This window comes from Camellia sinensis, chromosome 4, assembly GCF_055761805.1.
Source record: "Camellia sinensis isolate YWXY chromosome 4, ASM5576180v1, whole genome shotgun sequence".
In the NCBI taxonomy this organism is placed as follows: domain Eukaryota; kingdom Viridiplantae; phylum Streptophyta; class Magnoliopsida; order Ericales; family Theaceae; genus Camellia; species Camellia sinensis.
The window spans coordinates 164,928,546-164,949,190 of NC_138964.1; the positions used below are offsets into that span (position 1 = coordinate 164,928,546).

Sequence of the window (20,645 nt, forward strand, 5' to 3'; positions counted from 1 at the left end):
TCCAATGCCTTTCTTCATGGCAAACTTGAGGACGAGGTATATATGCTTCAACCTCTAGGGTTTGTTAATTCCTCCAATCCTTCAAGTGTGTGCAAGCTCCATAAGGCATTATATGGGCTTAAACAAGCTCCACGTGCATGGTATTCTACTTTTTCTGCTTTTATTCTCTTTCAGGGCTTTCATAACAGTCAGTGTGATACTTCTCTTTTTATTCATAAGACTTCCATTTCCATCACCTATTGTCACGACCCAAACCTGCCTCTATGGGTTTAGCATCGTAACTGGCTAGTAATCCATGATTACCAAAGGCCTGCTTAATAGTAATGACAATAGTACAGAGTAATGGGCTGGTGGAAGCCAAACAGTAAATAAAAGATGTCCAATGAGTTGTGAAAATCTGAATGGAAAAAGACTTTTGTGGACATAACCATATCCAACCATATACATATACACATAGCATACGAGTTAGGGACCTAGTCCTTTTACCATAACTATACAATCAAGTCTTAATCAGTCGATACATAACAGAGACAAAAAGGGTAAATCTGAAACACCCCCAAAACAGCCTTGGCTCGAGAAGGCTCGGAACCTCGAAGTGAGGCACAACGGTTGGCTGGACAAAACATGAGTTTAACTTAACGCTTCTAGCTCCGGTCCGGTGCCTGGACACCTACATATAAATATAAACAGTGAGCTAAAACCCAGTGAATAACAGATGTGTAAAGGGGTTAAGAATGAATGCCCTTTCAGTAATTAAAACAGTCAATTGCATCAGTGGATTAGTTATTCAAACAGTGTCTCATATTTTACGTTATGTCAGTCATTTAGAAACCATAACAGTCATATGTGGTACATCCAATAGCAGAACAATACAGTAGGTCTTAATAGATCGAACAGTCAGATGATGGCCATCGAAACAGTAAACAGTATTGGTTCCAAACATTGGAACTAACAGAGATTTTTGTAGCAGTAGCAGTAGCAGTAGCTGTACAGTAGCAGTAACAGTAATAGTAATAGTAACAGTACAGTGACAGTAACAGTAACAGTACAGTAGCAACAACAGTAACGGTAACAGTACAGTAACAGTAAGTTGTTATGGATGCCACAAGTACAGTTCATAAAATAGGACAAACATTCATTCAGTAAACAATATCATTTCAGGAAGCAGTACAATTAATCATTTAGAAAATAATAGTAATAATTGAACATAACTTTACAACATTGCTACTCACAGTGGGTTAAGTCGATATAAGACCTCAGATGCCCACCTATATAAATCACATAACAAAAACACAATAGAAGCACCGTTCAATATTCATTTCATTTTAATTCAACTCTCTTTGCGTGTTTCTAGTTTATTCCATGATTATGTGAGTCCAATTGATGCTTAAGAATACTTAAAATGTCATAAGGATGCAATTATGCATTTAAAAGAGTTAGTCAAAAATTGCTGAAAATAGGATCCTCACTCGAGCGCCACTTTAGTCGCTCAAGCGGACTGTAAAATTTTGAAACATTTCTGGGAGTTCGATTTTCACGCTCAAGCGAGACTTTCCTCGCTCGAGCGAACAACATAAATTCTGAAATTTCCAGAATTGTAATTGAAGTTCAAATTTGATATTCAAGGCCTCAAAACTTGTATCTTTGGTACAAAAACATGGAGAACCATTATATAATTCAGTAAACACTCTCAATTAAGAATCATTCATTCAAAATCATGCTCCAATTGCCCAAATTTAGTCTCAACTCATTTTCTCCATATCAAACCCATAAATTTTTAAAATATGAATTAAACTTCCAAAACCCTTGCAAATTCATGATGCATGTACAATTGAAACTCAATTTCATGCAAGACAAATAAATTCAAATCCAAAATGGTTATTTCTAAATTAACTCCAATAATTTTGAATCTAATTCAATTTCTTCACCCTTTTACTAATCCCTTTTTAATTTACATGAAATGGAGTTACATGACCCTTAGGAAAGTATTTGCATGTATGAAATTAAGATTAAAACTAACTAATTTTTCTATATTCAAAATCAAATCATAATTTAATTCTTGATTTATCCAAATTTAGATTTAATTAATTTTCTTCATAACACACCCAAAACTTAATTCATAATCATAGATGTTCCATAACATATTTAAATTTTGAATAAAACTCTTTCATTATATTACATGCATGGGTTAGAGATCAAAACCAAATCAATGTCTAATTTTCCATCAACATGAGCCTAGCTTAATTTTCTTCATATCTATTCCAAATTTAAACTTATAAGTCTTTCACACATGAATTTAAGTCTAAAACATTAAAATTCCAACATGCATGTAGAAATAAGGCCCAAATTCAAGTGAGATATTCAACGTCAAACCAAAATAATCAATTTCCATGTTTATTTCCATAACTATGAATCCTAGCTTTATTTCCTTATTCAAACCCATTTCCTTACAAATTTCATGGAATTGATCTTAAACTCTTATTAATTTCAAGTGTAATGTAGAGATTCTACAAAAATTTAGTTTGATTCCATACCTTAAACTTTAATCTCAAAGAGTTTAGTTGATTCCCTTCTAATTCCCTCGTTCCTCCTAGCTTTTCTTCTCTTATTTTTCCTTCTTCTTGAGCTGAAATTGCTTCCTTCCCCCCCCCCCTCTCTCTCTCTCTCACGGGTTTGCGGAGAACAAAAATGAAGCCATACCTTTTTTTTGTTCTCAATCTCTTTTCAATACAAGAACTCATATATTAATATATTTATATATATATCATGTGCTGCCTTCACATTACGCGCGCGCGCACACACAAATCACAACCAGATTTCTCAGTACACCCACCTAAATTTCTAAGTGCACCCACACCCACAATTCTAGTTTGTTCCTTAAGGCAATTTATGCTTAGGATAAATTTTAATTAAGCAACACTTAGTCTTAATAAATCGTGGTTAATACGTAAATAATTAATCATAACTAATCACAAATCCCACATAATTTAATTAGTCTAATTTAACTTCCATTAAGGCCCAACTAATTTTATTTAATTTTATCATTCTGAATCAGATTTTTAGTCAGACTTCTAAAAGACTCCAAATATTAAATTAAACTTATTTTCATCTTCAATACCAGTTCCTTAAATCATTAAGGCCTTCAATTTCTGACCAGACTCCAAATTTCCGTCAAGTTACATATTCAAATTGGACACTCCATAAATAAATTTAATTCGTAATAATCACAATTCTCAATCTTCATAATTTAATTGACTTAATTAACTCCAATTAGGATCTAATTAATCGAATCTCAATTTTACTAAACTGAATCGAAAATTTAATTAAACTCCCAAATGGGTCTGTAATTAAGATTAAATTGATTCAACTTCTTAACTTCACTTCCTTAAGCCACTTGGACCCTTAATTTCTAATTTCAAAATGAATTTTTAATAAAATCATATACGAATCAAACTCCATAATTTTCGTGAATCCCATATTAAATTATAACAAATGGCAATTAAATTTCAAATCTCTTTAATTAATTAAGTTCTAATCATTATACGTGGTGGAGCCGTTACACCTATCTTGTGGTTTATGTGGATGATATTTTGTTGACTGGTAGTGATCTATCTTTTCTTTAGTCCTTAATTCATCAAATGCCCTTAGCATATTTCATGAAAGAGTTGGGTAATCTCTCATATTTTCTTGGCATATTGATGCAAACATCTGGGTCTTCCTATTTTCTTTCTCAACAAAAGTATGCTCAAGAAATTATTCATAAGGCTAGTCTCACTGACAAAAAATAATTTCTTGAGCATACTTTTGTTGAGAAAGAAAATAGGGAATCCCAGATGTTTACACGGATATGCCAAGAAAATATGAGAGATTACCCAGCTCTTTCATGAAAAATGCTTAGTGCATTTGATGAATTAAGGACTAAAGAAAAGATGGATCACTACCAGTCAACAGAATATCATCTACATAAACCACAAAATAGGTGATGGAAGTGGAAATCTTATGAATAATGAATAAAAAGAGACGTATCACAGTGACTGTTATGAAAACCTTGAAAAAGAAAAAACACAGAAAAAGTAGAATACCATGCACGGCGAGCTTGTTTAAGCCTATATAATGCCTTTATGGAGCTTGCACACACCTGATTGGAGAAATCAACAAACCCTGGAGGTTGAAGAATATATACCTCTTCCTCAAGTTTTCTATAAAGAAAGGCATTGGCGATGTCCAACTACTTTAAAGACCAATAGCGATGAAGAGCAAGACATAGCAAAATCAGAATAGTTGGAAGCTTAGCTACGAGACTGAAACTAAAAGTCTCTTGGAAATCAATACCCTCTTCTTGTAAATACCCTTTAGCAACCAATCGAGCTTTATAGTGATCAATAGGACCATTAGAATTTCTTTTAAGCTTAAAAATCCACTTACATCCTATTGCATTTTTGCCAGGGGGTAATGAAACCAAAGACCAAGTACTCTGTTTGTGCAAAGTAGTAAATTCTTTAGCCATGGCTTTGTGCTAAAGTGAAGGAGACAGGGCAAACTTGCAGTTAGGTGGCTTAGAATCTGTGTATAAAGCAGGAAAAACCACATTAATAGAGGCAGATGATGTAGATTTGGATCTGGTAATCAAATGATACGGTTAGATGAACGTAGAGGTAAATGAGGTAATTGAATAGTAATGGATTGAATAGGAATAAGAGGACAAGACATAATAGAAGTAGGCTGATATGGTAGCTGAGAAGCAAGATGTGTAGCTAAAACATCAGGTGCAACAGTTTGTGTAGCCAATGTAGTAGGGGCAATAGAGGCAAGTGTAGTTAAGGATGTAGGTGCAACAATGCAGGCCGCAAAATAGAGGAATGCAACAAATCAGGCTGCAGTTCAGGTAGTGAGGCTGATAGGACTGCAGCAGACAGGGAATTCTGAGCTGAGGCATGGTCTGAACATGACTGAGATGGTCTGGGGGCTAAAACTAGAACTTGTGAAGACATAGGTGGAGGAGGAGCACAACTAGACCAAAAGAAAAGAGTGTAGAGATGGTAAAGAAGTGACAGAAGAACTACAAGAAAGAGAATTAAAAGGAAAAATTGATTCGTTGAAAACAACAGAGCGAGACAAATAAACTTTCCCAGTGCGAGGATCAAAACACTGGTACCCCTTAGCAAATGGGTGATAACCTAAAAAGACATAAGAGAGATCGAGGATGAAACTTTGAAGACCCATAAGACCTAAGCCATGGGAAGCATTGACACCCAAAAATTCTAAAAAATGAATAATTTGGAACACAATAAAAAAACACCTCAAAAGGAGATTTATTATGAAGAACAGAAGAAGGCGTCCGATAATGAGAAAAGTAACAGTAGCAATAGCCTCAAACCAATAATGAAGAGGAAGAGATAAATGATGAATTAAAGTTATTATAGTTTCCATAATGTGTTTGTGTTTTCTTTCGGCAACACCATTTTGAGCAGATGTGTATGGACAAGAAAACTGATGAACAATGCCATGAGTGACCAAAAAATCATGCATTTTCTTACTGAAATATTCAGTCCCACCATCAGTTCGAAAAACTTGCAAAATAAGTAGTAAACTGTTTTTCAACATATTTTTTGAACTCTAAAAACTTGGCAAAAACTTCACTTTTGTAGACTAAATGATATAACCAGGTAAATCTATTAAAATCATCCACAAAAGCACATAATACTTGAAACTAGAAGTAGATTTATTGAATAGACCCCAAATGTCACTGTGTATAAAAAGAAATGGTTTATTAACAGTGGAATTGGACAAGTGAAAAGGTAATCTATGACTCTTTGATACACAACAATCAGTACAAGTAGAACTAGGAAATGTAGAAAATACACAAGAAATATTTCTCTTTTGATGAGAAAATTTCTGTGTAGAAGGGTGACCCAATCTCTTATGCCATATATCTGCAGAAACAGTTTTATTAGTAGCATGAAGTGAACTTGAGATGCACATGGAGAAGATGCTAGCGAAGAAACAACATTAGCAGATGAATGAAAATGGTAAAGACCATTAGTATTAGTATCCTTGTGAAGAATTTTCTTCGAGTACTTGTCTTGAATCACAAAGTGAGAAGAATCAAATAAGAATTTTCTTCGAGTACTTGTCTTGAATCACAAAGTGAGAAGAATCAAATATGATAATACAATTATCATCTTTAGCTAATTGATGAACTGAAAGCGGATTAGAAGGAATAAAAGAAGAGTGTAAAATCTTGTTGAAAGAAATGGCAAAAGTAGGAGTAGGAATTATGCCCTTACTAGTATGTTGAATAGAAATTTGTTAACCATTGCCTATAGTGATCTATTTTGAACCAGGATATGGCTGAAACACACTCAAAATTCTGGAGATCATTAGTAATATGATCTGTAGTAGCGGAGTCCAAATACTAAGGAGTGGAAGAAGAAGAAGGTTGGGAAGAAGAAGATGAAGCCACAAATGCCCTAGAATTTTGAGAAGAAGAGTGAGTAGAAGAAGATTGTGGCTGAAATTGTGAATCCATTCGAAACCAACAATCGAATGCGACATGTCCAGAAACACCACAAATTTGGCTAATTAGGCCAGATTGACCTTTTCTCTTTGAAAAAAATCTTTTATGTCCGTGACTTTGAGTAGAAAATCTACCTCCTCTGCCACGATTCTAATATGAAGTTCATCTTCAGTAATTAGGGGAATGACCTCTAGAATAGTTAAAGTTAGAAGATGATGAAGTTGAACCTCGTGTAACAGAGAATGCAACGTTAGGATGTTCAATCGGATTTGATTTCTTGTTTTTCATCTCGACATGATTAGCCTTTGAGCAAAGAAGAGAACATAATTCCTTTATTGAGATGGACTTAGATCAAGCTCTAATTATAGTCTTGAAAGAGTCAGATTCTTCAGGGAGACCATTGAGTGTGATTAACACCAAATCTTCATCTTCAATTACTGTAGATGCAAGAGCTAATTGAGTAGCCAAATCTTTAATCTTCATCAAATACTCATCCATAGATTCAACTTTTTGATCACATTTTTCAACTTATTTTTAAGTTGACGAATGTGTGATCGTGAAAGTGTTATAAATTGCTTGATTAAAGCATTCCGAACATTAGCACAATGTTGATGATGAAGAACAGTGGAGTAGATCAGTGGAGATAAAGTTGTTGTAATGTAACTAAGCAAGTGTGCATCGATTACCTCCCACTGCACTCGATCTAGATTAACAATCTCAGAAACAGATGAATCTTTGATCTTTATTGGTGGACAAGCCCTAGAACCATCAACATAGCCAAGAAGTTACGTGGCTCGTAAATTGTTCTAGAATTGACTTTTCCAGATCAAGAAATTGGATGAATCCAATTTGATTGTCACAAAATATGATAAATTCGAGATGAGCAAAGCTAAATTGGAGGGAATGGAGGAAGAAGATGAAGATGAAGATGAAGATGGAGAAGAAAAAGTCATGGCAACAGAGGAAGCCATGAAATCAGTGCTCGTTAATGCTCATTTGCTCTGATACCATGCGGAAAAATAAAGAGTGATCTTCATTAATTCAATATTGAAGAATACACCTTATATACAATCTGGTGGGTTTGCTATAACGAACACCTATCTCTAACCCCACTTTCTCTCTCTAACCACTTGCATATATACAAATATCTTAGTCTCCGTTTGGGAAGTGGGTTGGCTTTTTGACTTTTTAGTTTTTTGGCTATTTTAGCCTGGGCTATTTTAGCCTGGTTTGGGAAGGGCTTTTTGGCTTTTTGGTTTTTTTGATTTTTTTTGTGAGAGAGGATTGTAATGATTATGGGTTGGATTTGATGTTTTATTTTTTGTGGTTAAAATAACCTATTTTGTTTTTTGTGACTATTTTAACCAAAAAAAACCTGACTTTTTGCTTGACAAACGGAGGCTTAACTATTTCTCAATTGTCACTCTACGCGTGCTACTGTCATCCTCATAACCATTGGTAGATTTTGCTCTGATGATGCCACCTGGACTAGTATCTCTATCAAGCTTCATTCTCGACTATGTTTGCAAAGGTCAAAAGGTCAAAAGCAACCATGAAAAAACCCTCCCACTATTAGGGTTGTTTTGGGAATATGCTAAAAAGTGACTTTTTAATTTTTAACTAAGTTTTTTATTTTTTTAGACAAATGATTTAGGAAGTTAGTAAAAAGTGACTTTTTGACTTTTTTAATTAATAATTTTTTATGTTGTCATATCATCATGGTATAGTGTAAAATGACCAAAATACCCCATTCTCATTTGCAAATTACAAAATTTCACATGCTCTAGCTCCTTGTACACTGTCACACTATCACATAAAGTGAATGGAGGGTATATTCGTAAATACCCCCTCCTGTGTTTATCCAGCTTCCCAAATGAGTTTTCAAACAAAAAAGCCACGTTCAGCATTTTCATCAAACGCCCAAACGCGGCTTTTAACCACGTTGCCAAAACAAGCCTTAGGGGTTATTTGTGATGTTCTAAATAAATATATTTTTTAATTTTTTATGAAATATGAGTTGGGTATAGATTAAGTTTGAAGTGAAGTGATAGAGAGATGATGTGACTTAAATAAGATGATGTGACTTAAACCTGGTTTGGCATGTCTTGAAAAAGATAAAAAGTCAAAAAGTTACTTAAAAAGCTAAAAGGCTATCACTATTCACAAAAAAAAAATACAAAAAAAATAAATTTATACATAAAAAAATACAATTCAACTTTTTGCTGAAGTGATGGGCTATCCGCGTGATTAGTCTGATGTACTGGTCTAGAAATGATTGCCTCATTCGCGGGCAACTATGTAAACTCTGTTGTTCAGCCCGTGGCGGCCACCAGGGGTCATATTTTGATAATTTGAACCGTTCAATATGTAGAACTCGTTGAGTACTATATCCTTGTAAAAAATCACATTGATCGGATAGCGTTAACTATATGATCAAATCAGTTTTGTATAAAAAAATGATGGTGTTATATTTAACTGGTGAGCAAAAACTAATCCGATCAATGTGATTTCGATATCCGATCAATGTGATTTTTTATAAATATATAGTACTCGACGAGTTCTACATCTTGTACGATTCAGACTATCAAAATGAGACTTGTGGTGGGCCCCACGGGCCGAACAACACAATTGAAATGGTTGCCTGCGAATGAGGCAATCATGTCCTTATCTCCTACGCTCTGTCCAGAAAAAGGTGACGTACAACTTATTACACTCACTTCCCCTATACACTAATTTATACAATTTTTTATTACACATTTTTTCCGTAAAAAGACAAAAAGTTAACTAAAACATTCATCTTTTTTTTCTCAACTTTTTAATCCAAAAAAATAAAAAATGTACTTATTTAGAACATTCTAAATAACCTCTTAAATAAGATAATGATTTTTTGACTTTTTAATATTTTTAGAGGATGACGAACAAGACCTTAGTTTGTCCATCACTCCCAATCAAAAAAATATGAGAGACTTTAGGTATGGAGAAAATAAAGTCTGGACTTTACACAATACACTTGTAAGAGGGACTTTTTACTAATTAATCCCAAAATTAAAGCTATGAAACAACAAACATGAAATACTGCAGTAAAATACGAAAGTAGATAAGTTGGAACCCTCTTAAGCCTTTTAGGCCATGTTTGATTCACAATACTAATAGTGAGGTATTAATAATCCTATCAAATTAGTGTGGTATTAACTATCCCATCCCTACCCCATTACTAATAATCCTACAAATTTATTGGATTAATTATCCATTGGATTAATAGTCCTAAACCAAAATATCAAAACAAACATAGTATGATTGGACCCACGAATTAATAATCCTAATCCCATGCTTTAATCCTTCTAATCAAACATGCCCTTATCGTTTGGTCTTAACATTCAGCAGGAAAAAAATTGACGGTTTTACGTAGGACAAAAAATGGCAATAAAGTGATCAAAGCAGAGATGTTGACATGCTAAAGTCTTTTTGATTTTTTGTGGTCATGCTTAGTTAGGGGAGCACCTGGGGGTATGTATAGTCACTTTTGGGCGTAGGTTATTGGATTTAATTTTTTTCTCCCTTTCTTATCTCTCTTTCTTTAATTTTAAAAATTTGTGTCAAATTATTTAGTATATATTTTGTTTATAGTTTAGAGACAAAATGGCTTACATAAGCTTAAAAAATATTTTTAAAAGTTGAGGGAAGGTGCTTTTAACTTATATTTTGTAATTATCAACTTTCAACTACATGAGAAAAGTTGCACCAAACTAACACATAATTAATGTTCTTTGAAATAGCTAAATAAATTAATAAGTAAGTTGTTAATTGTTGAGAATATAAATAATAAAATTGTCACTCTCCCTCTGACAGTTTAAGCTTTTAGATGAGTTTGTAATCAACAATTCAACATGAAATCTTGATAGGGTGTATTGAGAATATAAATAATAAAATTGTCCATATCTCTAACTTCTTAGATGAGTTGATACTCAACAAATCAATATTAAACATGAAATCAAAATTAATACAATTACATATTAAATGCCATTAAATAATTTTCTAAGATGAGATTTATAAACACATAAAAACCAGCCAAATTAAAAAATAAATGAATAATTTTGATTTTGGCAAATACTAGCGGGTGTGTTGGGCATTATTTAATGTTGAAATTTGAGAGAAAAATACTTTGGAAATAGGTGAACAAAATTGAAAGAATTTTGATTTTAGTGACAAGTGTTTTGAAACATATAACAAATGTCCGGTGTTTTTTAATTTTTTGGTATTTTCTTGTTCCCAACTCGAAGACATTTGTTAGCAACATCCTTCTATTTTTGTTAAAAATCCAATAGATGGATCACTTAAGTCACACTGGTGTATCAGGCTCCTCAAGCATATCTTCTTCCTCTACAAAAGAGTGCAAGTTGGCAGTGGGATCATATTGTTGAACTACTAATATTGATGCAGTGGTGGAGAAGTCAGAGGATGCTAAAAAGCTCCCAACTGGCCCCAGTTCTGGGCAATCACTTTTGTCTATTAGTGGCACAATTGGAGGCATCCTACCGACTAGGAAGAGATTGGACTTACTCATTGACTTCAAAGCTGCAATAATATCCGCCTTACTTCCTACAACTTTTTCCTCAAATGATATTGCTGTTGATTGATCATTCTTCTGAGTTTGAGTCATGCACTTAGTCATGAATGCCTCGTCATTGTCATCGTGGTCGCCATTCCCAACGTCTTTCATTTCAACCACGATAGCACCACCAGTATCAGTACCAGCACCTGCACCTACACCTCCACCTCCACCTCCACTCTCGGTCATGATCATCATTAATGACTTACCCGGTGGGGCCACGAACTTTATGACCGTAAGCACGATCCCCGGGTGCTCAGCCATCCTAAGCCCATACGCTAGCGCCTCACGATCATCTCGTCCGCCAAAAAAAGGCACCACCATAGTGTATGACACATCGCTAGCGAAGACTTGAGTGGTGCCACCGAGACCCCTATCGATAAGAATTCCTACCGAGCAAGGCGCATGACGAAGGACTTGCTGGTTCACCACATGGATCTCGTGTCCAAGTGACTCCATCACCCCATTCATCCGCTGGTGCTTGTGGAAGGGGAGTACAATCATGGCAACACGCTTTTGTTGTGCACTTGTGCAAATGTCTTCATGAATAGTGTGTAGAGCAGATATTGCAGTCATCGGGCGCACAATAACGCTGCTAAGCTGTTGATAGGCCTCGAATGCAATGACCATTTGATCATTATCATCGCGTTTCTTGTTCCAAAAGGGAAGACCATTCTTACGTGCTTTATGGACCATTGAGATGGCTGAAGATCTTTCTGATAGCTCCATCAGGTGCATGGCATATACACAGAGGCGTCCTCGGTGTCGAGTACCGCGGGAAGATTCAATGAGATTTATCATAGTGGGGATGTTTCGGGTGCTGTGGAAGCAGGCCAATATCCGAAGCTCTGTGCCAAGGTCTTTCCGTTTAACTGTTCGGTGCTTGTAGGGTGCTGCTTTTCTAGCCGGCTTATATATGGCCATCACAATTGGGGTGGTAATGAAAGTGGTAAATAATGCCATCAGAACTAAGATAGCAAAAGCCTGGTCGTTCAATACCTATAACATTGCAGTATCAAAAATTACAAAGTCAGCCCTCCACAACGAGTTAGGATAAAAAACATAGGGCAAATCACATGGATAGTGCTATATTTTTCCTCTCGTGTCATTTGGATATTTATACTTTCAATTGGCTTTTTAACCCTTTATTTTGCATTTTGTGTCAATTTAGTTCAATTAATAATATTGTTACTATTTTTAACAAAAAATTATTACTGAATTGGTTGAGGTTATCTTACTGGATTGAGCAAACTTATAATTTTGTCCCTAAAAATATGACATATGCTACTTATGTACATATTTTTCATTAAAAATGCTAATAATTATAATCAATTAGACTAAATTGAGATAAATCATAAATTTAATGTCAAAATCGAGCCAATTAAAATTATAGGTATCAAAATGACACCAAGGGCCTCTAACTTAGTTGGCTAACCCTTTGGCCACCAAGTCTCTCTTAAGAGAGAGATATTGGGTTCCATTCTTAAGAGTGAAATGGGAAGATAAGATTTTCTTGCAAGGGTATAGGTGTAAGTTTTAACTCTCCCGAGGTGCTAACTTAACAACTAACTCACAAATCAAAATATAAGGACTACTGGTGTAATTCATTGGGGGTGCTTGGGAAGAGAATTAGGCTAAAATAGCCCACTATAGGCTAAAATTGTCAATAAGGTAAAATGTCATATCCAACTCATAATCATTTTATTTGTTCTCTCACAACTATCAAATTAACTACAAAAAAAGGCACCCAACTTCCCAAACACAACTATTTTAGTTAGATTAAGGTTTCGTTTAGGATGTGACTATTAGCCTATGGTTAAAAAGTTTCCTTTGGGATGAATGTTTGATTTTTTTTTTATTTTTGTGAAAGAAAAAATGAAATGATTATGATTTGTATGTGACATTTTGTTTTATTGACTTTTTAGTCTATTTTGTCTTTTTGTAACTATTTTAGTCTTTTAGTCCCAAAATTCTTTCAATAATGCTAGGTATCATGAAAGACATATCATGAAAAGTCTTCATGAAAATTCTCCACCGTTGGATTAGTTTATAGTGTTTGTAATGCTTTATTGTATGTTATGCAATCACCTTTGGATTAGTTTCATGATAATTTTTATGCCAAACGAGGGCTAAAATAACCAATTAAAATAGCCAACTTTCTAAAGAAGGCCATTATATTAAACACTCAGATTTAGTTCATTCTTTTTTAGACCATTAATTTGGCTATCAAATTTTGGATGCCAAAATTGAGACTTTCTACCAAAATTAAAAATAAAATGTCTCACTATGTATTGGTACCATATTACGTCATCGTTGCACCCATTTGTTCCATTTATTTTTGTCTCAAACATGGTGCATTGCATAAAGAAAAATAAAAAGAGAGGAAGGGCCAGAGAAGCCTCCAGGCTGTAGGTACCTTTCTGTCCTTGCCAATGTTGAGGACAATTAACTCAACCAACCCTTTAGTGTTCATGAGGAATCCGAGTGTCAAGGCCTCTCTGAATTGCACCTTAAGTAATAAAGATACCACCATTGTCCCTACAATCTTCCCAAAACAAGCATTAAATATAACAAGAACAAGCAAGGCCCAAGATAGAGCTCCACTTATGGTGGCAACGTTGGTCTTTAGCCCACTTGATACGAAGTAGAGGGGGAGAAAAATGCCAGACACGAGATCCTCGATCTTCTCTATCAAAATTCCGGCGAAGGGACCTTCTTTGGGAACTATTAAACCGACAACGAAAGCGCCAAAAAGTGCATGGATTCCAATAGTATCAGTGATAAAACCCGCAGCCAACACAAGAGACAATGTGATGCATATGTATAGCTCTTTCACCGGTTCACCCTCAGGGGAGCGTCGAGCCATGAATGTCAATCCCGGTCTAATCACAAAAATGGCAAAGGCCACAAATGCAAGACCACAGACTAAGACCCATACGGATATAAGTGGAGAAGTATTGCCAGAGAGTGCTATAGCGAGTGCGAGAAGAATCCAGGCAACAACATCATTGACTGCAGCTGCCGACATAGCCATGCGACCTACATCAGTGGTGAGAAGCTTGAGCTCCGCTAGAATGCGAGCGAGGACCGGGAATGCTGTGATGGAAAGGGATACACCCATGAAGACAAGGAAAGGTACGTGATTAACTCCTTTTGATATGGTGGCACTTAGAACAAGTGATGTACCAATGCCAAGAATAAAAGGGAAGCTGATTCCAACAAGGGCGATGCCAAGGGCCTTGCCGCCCGTTCGACGAATGGCACGCATGTCCAACTCAAGTCCTACTAGAAACAAGAAGAATAGAAGGCCAAAGTTGGCAAGGGTGTCTAGAACAGTTAGGCTTCTAGCCGGGAAAATGGTGTTTAGGAATTTTTCATTTCGTCCAAATGCAGATGGCCCTAGTAGTATGCCTCCCTGCACCCATCATTGTCAAATTCATTATTCTTTTCTTTAAATTCTCAGTAGTTTGACCCTCAAAAAAATAAACTATCAACTTTCCCGTAATCAATCGCAATTTTCCCCCTAATTTTTGAGTAAATTAATCTCTGTATCATTTTGATCCATATAATTTTAATTAGTTCGATTTTAATCCTGAATTTATGATTTTGTGTCAATTTCACTCAATTGTTTACAATTGTTAGTATTTTTTAATGAAAAATATGCATATAAGTGACATATGTCATGTTTTTAAGAGCAACATTATAAATTTACTCAACTCAATGAGTTAACCTTAAGCAATTCAGTAATAATTTTTGGTCAAAAACGCTAATTGCATTATCAATTGAACCAAATTGATATAAAATCTATAATTAAAGGTCAAAACGGAATCAATTGAAAGTGTAAAGATTAAAATGATATAAGAACCAAAATATGAGGACACAAATGTAATTTTCCCTTTTTTTTTTTATTATTATTATTGCATTCAAATTATGCTAGGCTAACAAGTCTTACATTAAAATCAAGCGATGCCTTTAAAAGAAAGGCTACGAATTTAGTTTTAGTTTTCATTTTTAATGAATCATTTTTTAGGGTCTTTAATTTAAAAGAATCTAAAATATTTTTAAAAAAAATTAGAAGTTAATATTTTTTTCCACTAAATACAATAAAAAAGCCAACAAAAAATTTTCTAAAAACATTTGTCAAACATCCACTTGAGTGATTATATGACGTTTACTTTCTTTCTTGAACTTCTTTTTATGTTTTGTATAACAAAAAATTTATGAGAAATTTTATTATACACACTTCTAAAAAGAGTTTACACACCTTTTGAAAGAGTATATTATATGTATTTTTAGTAATGTCATTTTTAACAATTTTTTTTTTTAATTATTACTGATAAAATCTTTTGCTATGTCTCGTATGATGTTTGGTTATAATATTTTTTTTTATTTTAATTATGATTCAGAAAGTATATAATTATATTATTTTCTTCTTTAGTTATAAGGTATATACGGTACATACCTTTTGAAAGGTGTATATTATAGTCTTTCCCAAAATTTATGCAATATCTTTTCTAAAATGTAATGTGGCAATTTTGGGTCCTAATATTTTTTTTAAACAAGGGCTTATCAATGATACTTAAATTTTTAAGAAAGCCATTGCCTCATTTATAATTTTTTTTGTTTGTGGATCATTTTCCTTGCTTCAATTTTCCGGTTCAGCTACAATTGACAAAAGATTTGAGGCAAGGAAGAGGGAGCAACTTAAGATAGTATTACTTACAATAATCTCTGCGATGACTCTTGGTTGTCTGAGGGGCTTTAGAATGAAAGCAAGCGATCTTGTGAAAGCAACAACTACACATATCTGTAGGATTGCTAGTGGAAGTGCATAATCCAATGGATTTTCACCTTGGAATGCTCCATTTGATGTTGCCTTCATTGGCTTTGGGTAAGTTGTTACATTTGTCGATGCCATTGTTGATCAGTACCATAGAACCTCCACTCTAAAACGTTGAAAAAACAAAAAAATCAAATAAAATGATATGAAAAGAAGCAAACAGGAAGAGTAACAGTTGCTATATATGTTCTCCAAGTCTCGTCTAGGCCATAGACAAATTGGACAAAGACAATATAAAGCCTTGCATGTGACTTGCGAGAGAAAACCAGCATGCCCTTTTCTCTTAAACAAGCTTTAACTTAAATGGTTTTAACTAAATAAAGAAAGGTAAAATGACAATTTGGATGTTACTAATTATAGGGAGATTTACAAGTGGAATGAGCGTCAAAATGAGAATTATTAGGGATTGAAACAAAGACTTGCAACGTGTTTATTTGCTATCATGGTGAGAGTGCGCTCCTAATGGTTCGTTATGCATTCCATTCCAAGCGTGGCCACGATTTTGCTGCTGTCAAGAATAGTCTTGTTGCACTGGTCAATAATGTGTATGAATGGAGAAAGAAGTAGACCTGAAGTGTTGCGAAAGATTGGGATGGAAAACGAAATGGAATGTATTAGAATTTTAAGAGGGATTGGTTTTCCTCTTGCAATAAAGAATAAGGACTTAAAAGTGCAATTAGGCAATCAATAAAGGTACATATGTGAAAATGGGTACGGTTACATCTAGCAACAAAATCACCACATCTGAAACATTAATTTTTAAGAAACAGTTTGCCTCCGGTCTCTAATCGGATCGGACAGTGCTGTTCAACTTATGAAGGCCCACTACAGGTCCCGTTTTGATAATTAAAACCGTTCAATGTATAGAACTCGTCCAGTACTATATGCTTGTAAGAAAATCGCGTTAATCGGATATCGATAGTTATATGATCAAATCAGCTTTATATTTAAAAAAAAAAATAGACGGTGAACAAATTAACGATTGATAAAAAACTGATAAGATGAGATAGTTATCGATATACGATCAATGTGATTTTTTATAGACATATAATATTTTACGAGTTCTACACATTGAACAGTTCAGATTATCAAAACGAGACCTGTGGTGGGCCCCCACAGGCCGAATAACGACATCCAGTCTGATTAAAGACTGGAGGCAAGTTACTCCCAATTTTTAAGGGTTAATCTTTCACAAGATCCTCTAAATACATTTAGGCACCCGTATTTCATATATATCTTTAATACCATTATACCATTAAATCAAATTACTAAAACGACAAGATCTAAAATCTTAAAACCCTACTCATTTTAGCTTCGATTGCTGCTGCTGTGATCTCTAACAACCACTTCAACCCCTTCTTGCTCCCCCGTCAACCCCTAATTCTCCACACCTTTGATAATCGCACCAACTCTTTCCTATCCTCCACAATTGCCACCTTCACAGAGACACCACCGTGACCTAAATCCCTTCTCAATGCCACCAACGCAACCCAACCTTATTCTTCTTTTTCTTCTCCTACTCCTCTTCCTCTTTCTTCTTTCTTATGCCTTAGATTTGAGAATCTCAAAGTTTTTGTCTCTTTCTCTCTCAATAATATCAATAACGGCGAGGGTCTAATACAATTGGGATTTTAGGAACATTGATGCAACATGAAACATGAAATAAATAAAGTAAAATAACAATCTTAGAGTCCATTGATTCAAGATTGAATACCATAAACTAAAATCTTTCTCTAAATCCGTTGATTCACAAAAAGTACCGTAAGTAAAGACTCAACAATGATTAACTCCCAAAAGAATAAACAACAAAATAGTATAAACTCAAATTATATTAATCTTAAAAAGCTATTTAGCCCTTAGGCTTACAATTATTATTATAATGAAACCTAATTCTTGAAGAACAATAAATTGACAAAATGGGAAATTAAATCTTAACTAATAAAATAGAAAAATTAAATCATCTCAAACTAGAAAACTAAATAATTATACAATATTCTATACTATACTAGAATATTTTATTGGATATATGTTGGTTTGTATCGTTAACCGATTGACTCATCTACAATTTTGGTTCTCAATGGTATGTTGTGCAGTAGCCAACTTGATGTGCCAATTTTCGATATGAAGTTTTTAAACCCTTGATGTACTTTGCTTTTAAGTTAATTTTTTAGGTAATAGGACCAAGATAACACTACAAAAAAAATTGTTTTTTGCGACGGCAAAACGCCGTCGCAAATGCTCCGAACGTCGTCTCAAAAGCTTTTTGCGACGGTAAAATATCTTTTTGCGACGGCAAGTGGGGGTCGCAACAAAGAGGGTTGCAAAAGGGCTTTAGCGACGGCAAGTGCCGTTGCCATTGTTTTAGCGACTGGAAAATTTCTTTTTTGCGACGGCAAATTTCTGTCGCCAATAATGGATGGAAATCTGGGTTTTTTTTGCGATGGCACAGTCTTGCTGTCGGTAAAAGAGGTTTTTGCGACTGCAAAAATCATGTCGCTAAAAAGTGTCGTCGCTGTTGACTATAGTCGACAGCAACCTGAGCCGTCACTAATGACTGTTCTCGATGGCAATTATACTGTCGCTAAAGCCTTGTTTTTCTATTAAATTCCATACATTTTGTGACAGTATGGGTGCCGTCGCAAAAAGCCTGGTATAATTTCTTTTTTGCGACGGGGTGTTCTGCCGTCTCAAAAATTTTTTTTTAAAAAAAACCCTGTTTTAAAATTATTAAAAATATAAAAATCACCTGTATTAAATGAAAAATAACTAAAAAAAAATCTAAAAATTACATAATAATATAAAAACATACATAAACAAAAGTTGACAAATGATGAAAATTTATAATATTGTTCCATTCATAACAATACATAAATAAAAATTCATAACAATAAAAATTATGCCACTACATAATGTCACATAATACATACATAATATTGTTCACAAATTTAAATAACATAAATCAAAATCAAAACCAAAAGTTTTCGTCTTGATTCTTTCGTGGGTTACAAAAACAGAAGTTGGTCATAATCTTTACACGTCCGCATTCCACAAGAAGCAAACTGCTACTCAGGAAATATCTGAAAAAAACAAAATAAAATAATTAATAACAATATAATGGTGTTAATATTTTAATTACAAAAAAATATAAAAAAATTAACTACTATATAATTAGAAAGATAGTTTAGTAAATAATTTTGACTAAACCGAGATCCGACTCTAACTCCCAAACCAGGAACCCAATTCGAGCCCCGTCTTCTCCCACAAGTCTATCGTGCCTAGGCGGTCGTGTGTGCCAAGTTTTGTGCTAAACCGATGTCGTTTGGTGATTTTGGGGCATTAACACCTCGAATTCAAATTTCTTAAGGAACTAGTTTGCCTAAAGTGAAATCCGACTCTAACTCCCAAACGGGGAACCCGATTCGAGCCCCGTCTTCTGCCACAAGTCTCTCATGCCTAGGCGGTCGTGTGTGCCAAGTTTCGTGCTAAACCGATGCCGATTGGTGAATTTGGGGCATTAACACCTCGAATTTAAGTTTCTTAAGGAACTAGTTTGCCTAAAGTGAAATCCGCCTCTAACTCCCAAACCGGAAACCCGATTCAAGCCCCGTCTTCTCCCACAAGTCTCTCGTGCCTAGGCGGTCGTGTGTGCCAAGTTTCGTGCTAAACCGACGCCGTTTGGTGATTTTGGGGCGTTAAAATCTCGAATTTAAGTTTCTTAAGGAACTAGTTTGCCTAAAGTGAAATTCGGCTCTAACTCCCAAACCGGGAACCCGATTCGAGCCCCGTCTTCTCCCACAAGTCTCTCATGCCTAGGCGGTCGTGTGTGCCAAGTTTCATGCTAAACCGAGGCCGATTGGTGAATTTGGGACATTAACACCTCGAATTTAAGTTTCTTAAGGAACTAGTTTGCCTAAAGTGAAATCCGGCTCTAACTCCCAAACCGGGAACCCAATTCGAGCCCCGTCTTCTCCCACAAGTCTCTCTTGCCAAGGCGGTCGTGTGTGCCAAGTTTTGTGCTAAACCGACACCGTTTGGTGATTTTGGGGCATTAACTCCTCGAATTCAAGTTTCTTAAGGAACTAGTTTGCCTAAAGTGAAATCCGATTCTAACTCCCAAACCGGGAACCCGATTCGAGACCCGTCTTCTCCCACAAGTCTCTCGTGCCTAGGTGGTCGTGTGTGCCAAGTTTCGTGCTAAACTGACGTCGTTTGGTGATTTTGGGGCGTTAACACCTCGAATTCAAGTTTCTTAAGGAACTAATTTGCCTAAAGTGAAATTCGACTCTAACTCCCAAACCGGGAACCCGATTCGAGCCCCGTCTTCTCCCACAAGTCTCTCGTGCCTAGGCGGTCGTATGTGCCAAGTTTCGTGCTAAACCGACGCCGATTGGTGAATTTGGGGCATTAACACCTCGAATTTAAGTTTCTTAAGGAACTAGTTTGCCTAAAGTGAAATCCGGCTCTAACTACCAAACCGGGAACCCGATTCGAGCCCCGTCTTCTCCCACAAGTCTCTCATGCCTAGGCTGTCGTGTGTACCAAGTTTCGTGTTAAACCGACGCCGTTTGGTGATTTTGGGGCGTTAAAATCTCGAATTCAAGTTTCTTAAAGAACTAGTTTGCTTAAAGTGAAATTCGGCTCTAACTCCTAAACTGGGAACCCGATTCGAGCCTCGTCTT

At 35.2% G+C, this 20,645-nt stretch overlaps 1 protein-coding gene and 1 long non-coding RNA gene across 2 annotated transcripts; both read right to left on the reverse strand.

Moving 5' to 3' along the window:
* Positions 1 to 343: 343 nt before the first annotated feature.
* Positions 344 to 4,067, reverse strand: LOC114270428 (uncharacterized). Its single transcript, XR_014327803.1, has 3 exons — positions 2,535 to 4,067; positions 1,233 to 1,268; positions 344 to 670 (listed from the first exon to the last, which is right to left on the reverse strand). It is a non-coding gene; the product is annotated as an uncharacterized LOC114270428 (long non-coding RNA).
* Positions 4,068 to 10,856: 6,789 nt separating this feature from the next.
* On the reverse strand, positions 10,857 to 16,044 carry CHX19 (cation/H+ exchanger 19). The gene is made up of 3 exons (XM_028211935.2): positions 15,850 to 16,044; positions 13,543 to 14,541; positions 10,857 to 12,125 (listed from the first exon to the last, which is right to left on the reverse strand). Exons 1-3 carry the CDS (start codon positions 16,042 to 16,044, stop codon positions 10,857 to 10,859), a joined length of 2,463 nt encoding a protein of 820 aa, XP_028067736.2.
* Between the last annotated feature and the right edge of the window lie 4,601 nt (positions 16,045 to 20,645).

Excerpts from the sequence above, each read along its gene's own strand:
- CHX19 (XM_028211935.2), bottom strand. The coding sequence starts at position 16,044 with ATGGCATCGACAAATGTAACAACTTACCCAAAGCCAATGAAGGCAACA. Across the intron at positions 14,542-15,849 it reads GAGTCATCGCAGAGATTATT|GGAGGCATACTACTAGGGCC; the intron begins GTAAGTAATACT and ends TGATGGGTGCAG. Across the intron at positions 12,126-13,542 it reads ACATTGGCAAGGACAGAAAG|GTATTGAACGACCAGGCTTT; the intron begins GTACCTACAGCC and ends GCAATGTTATAG.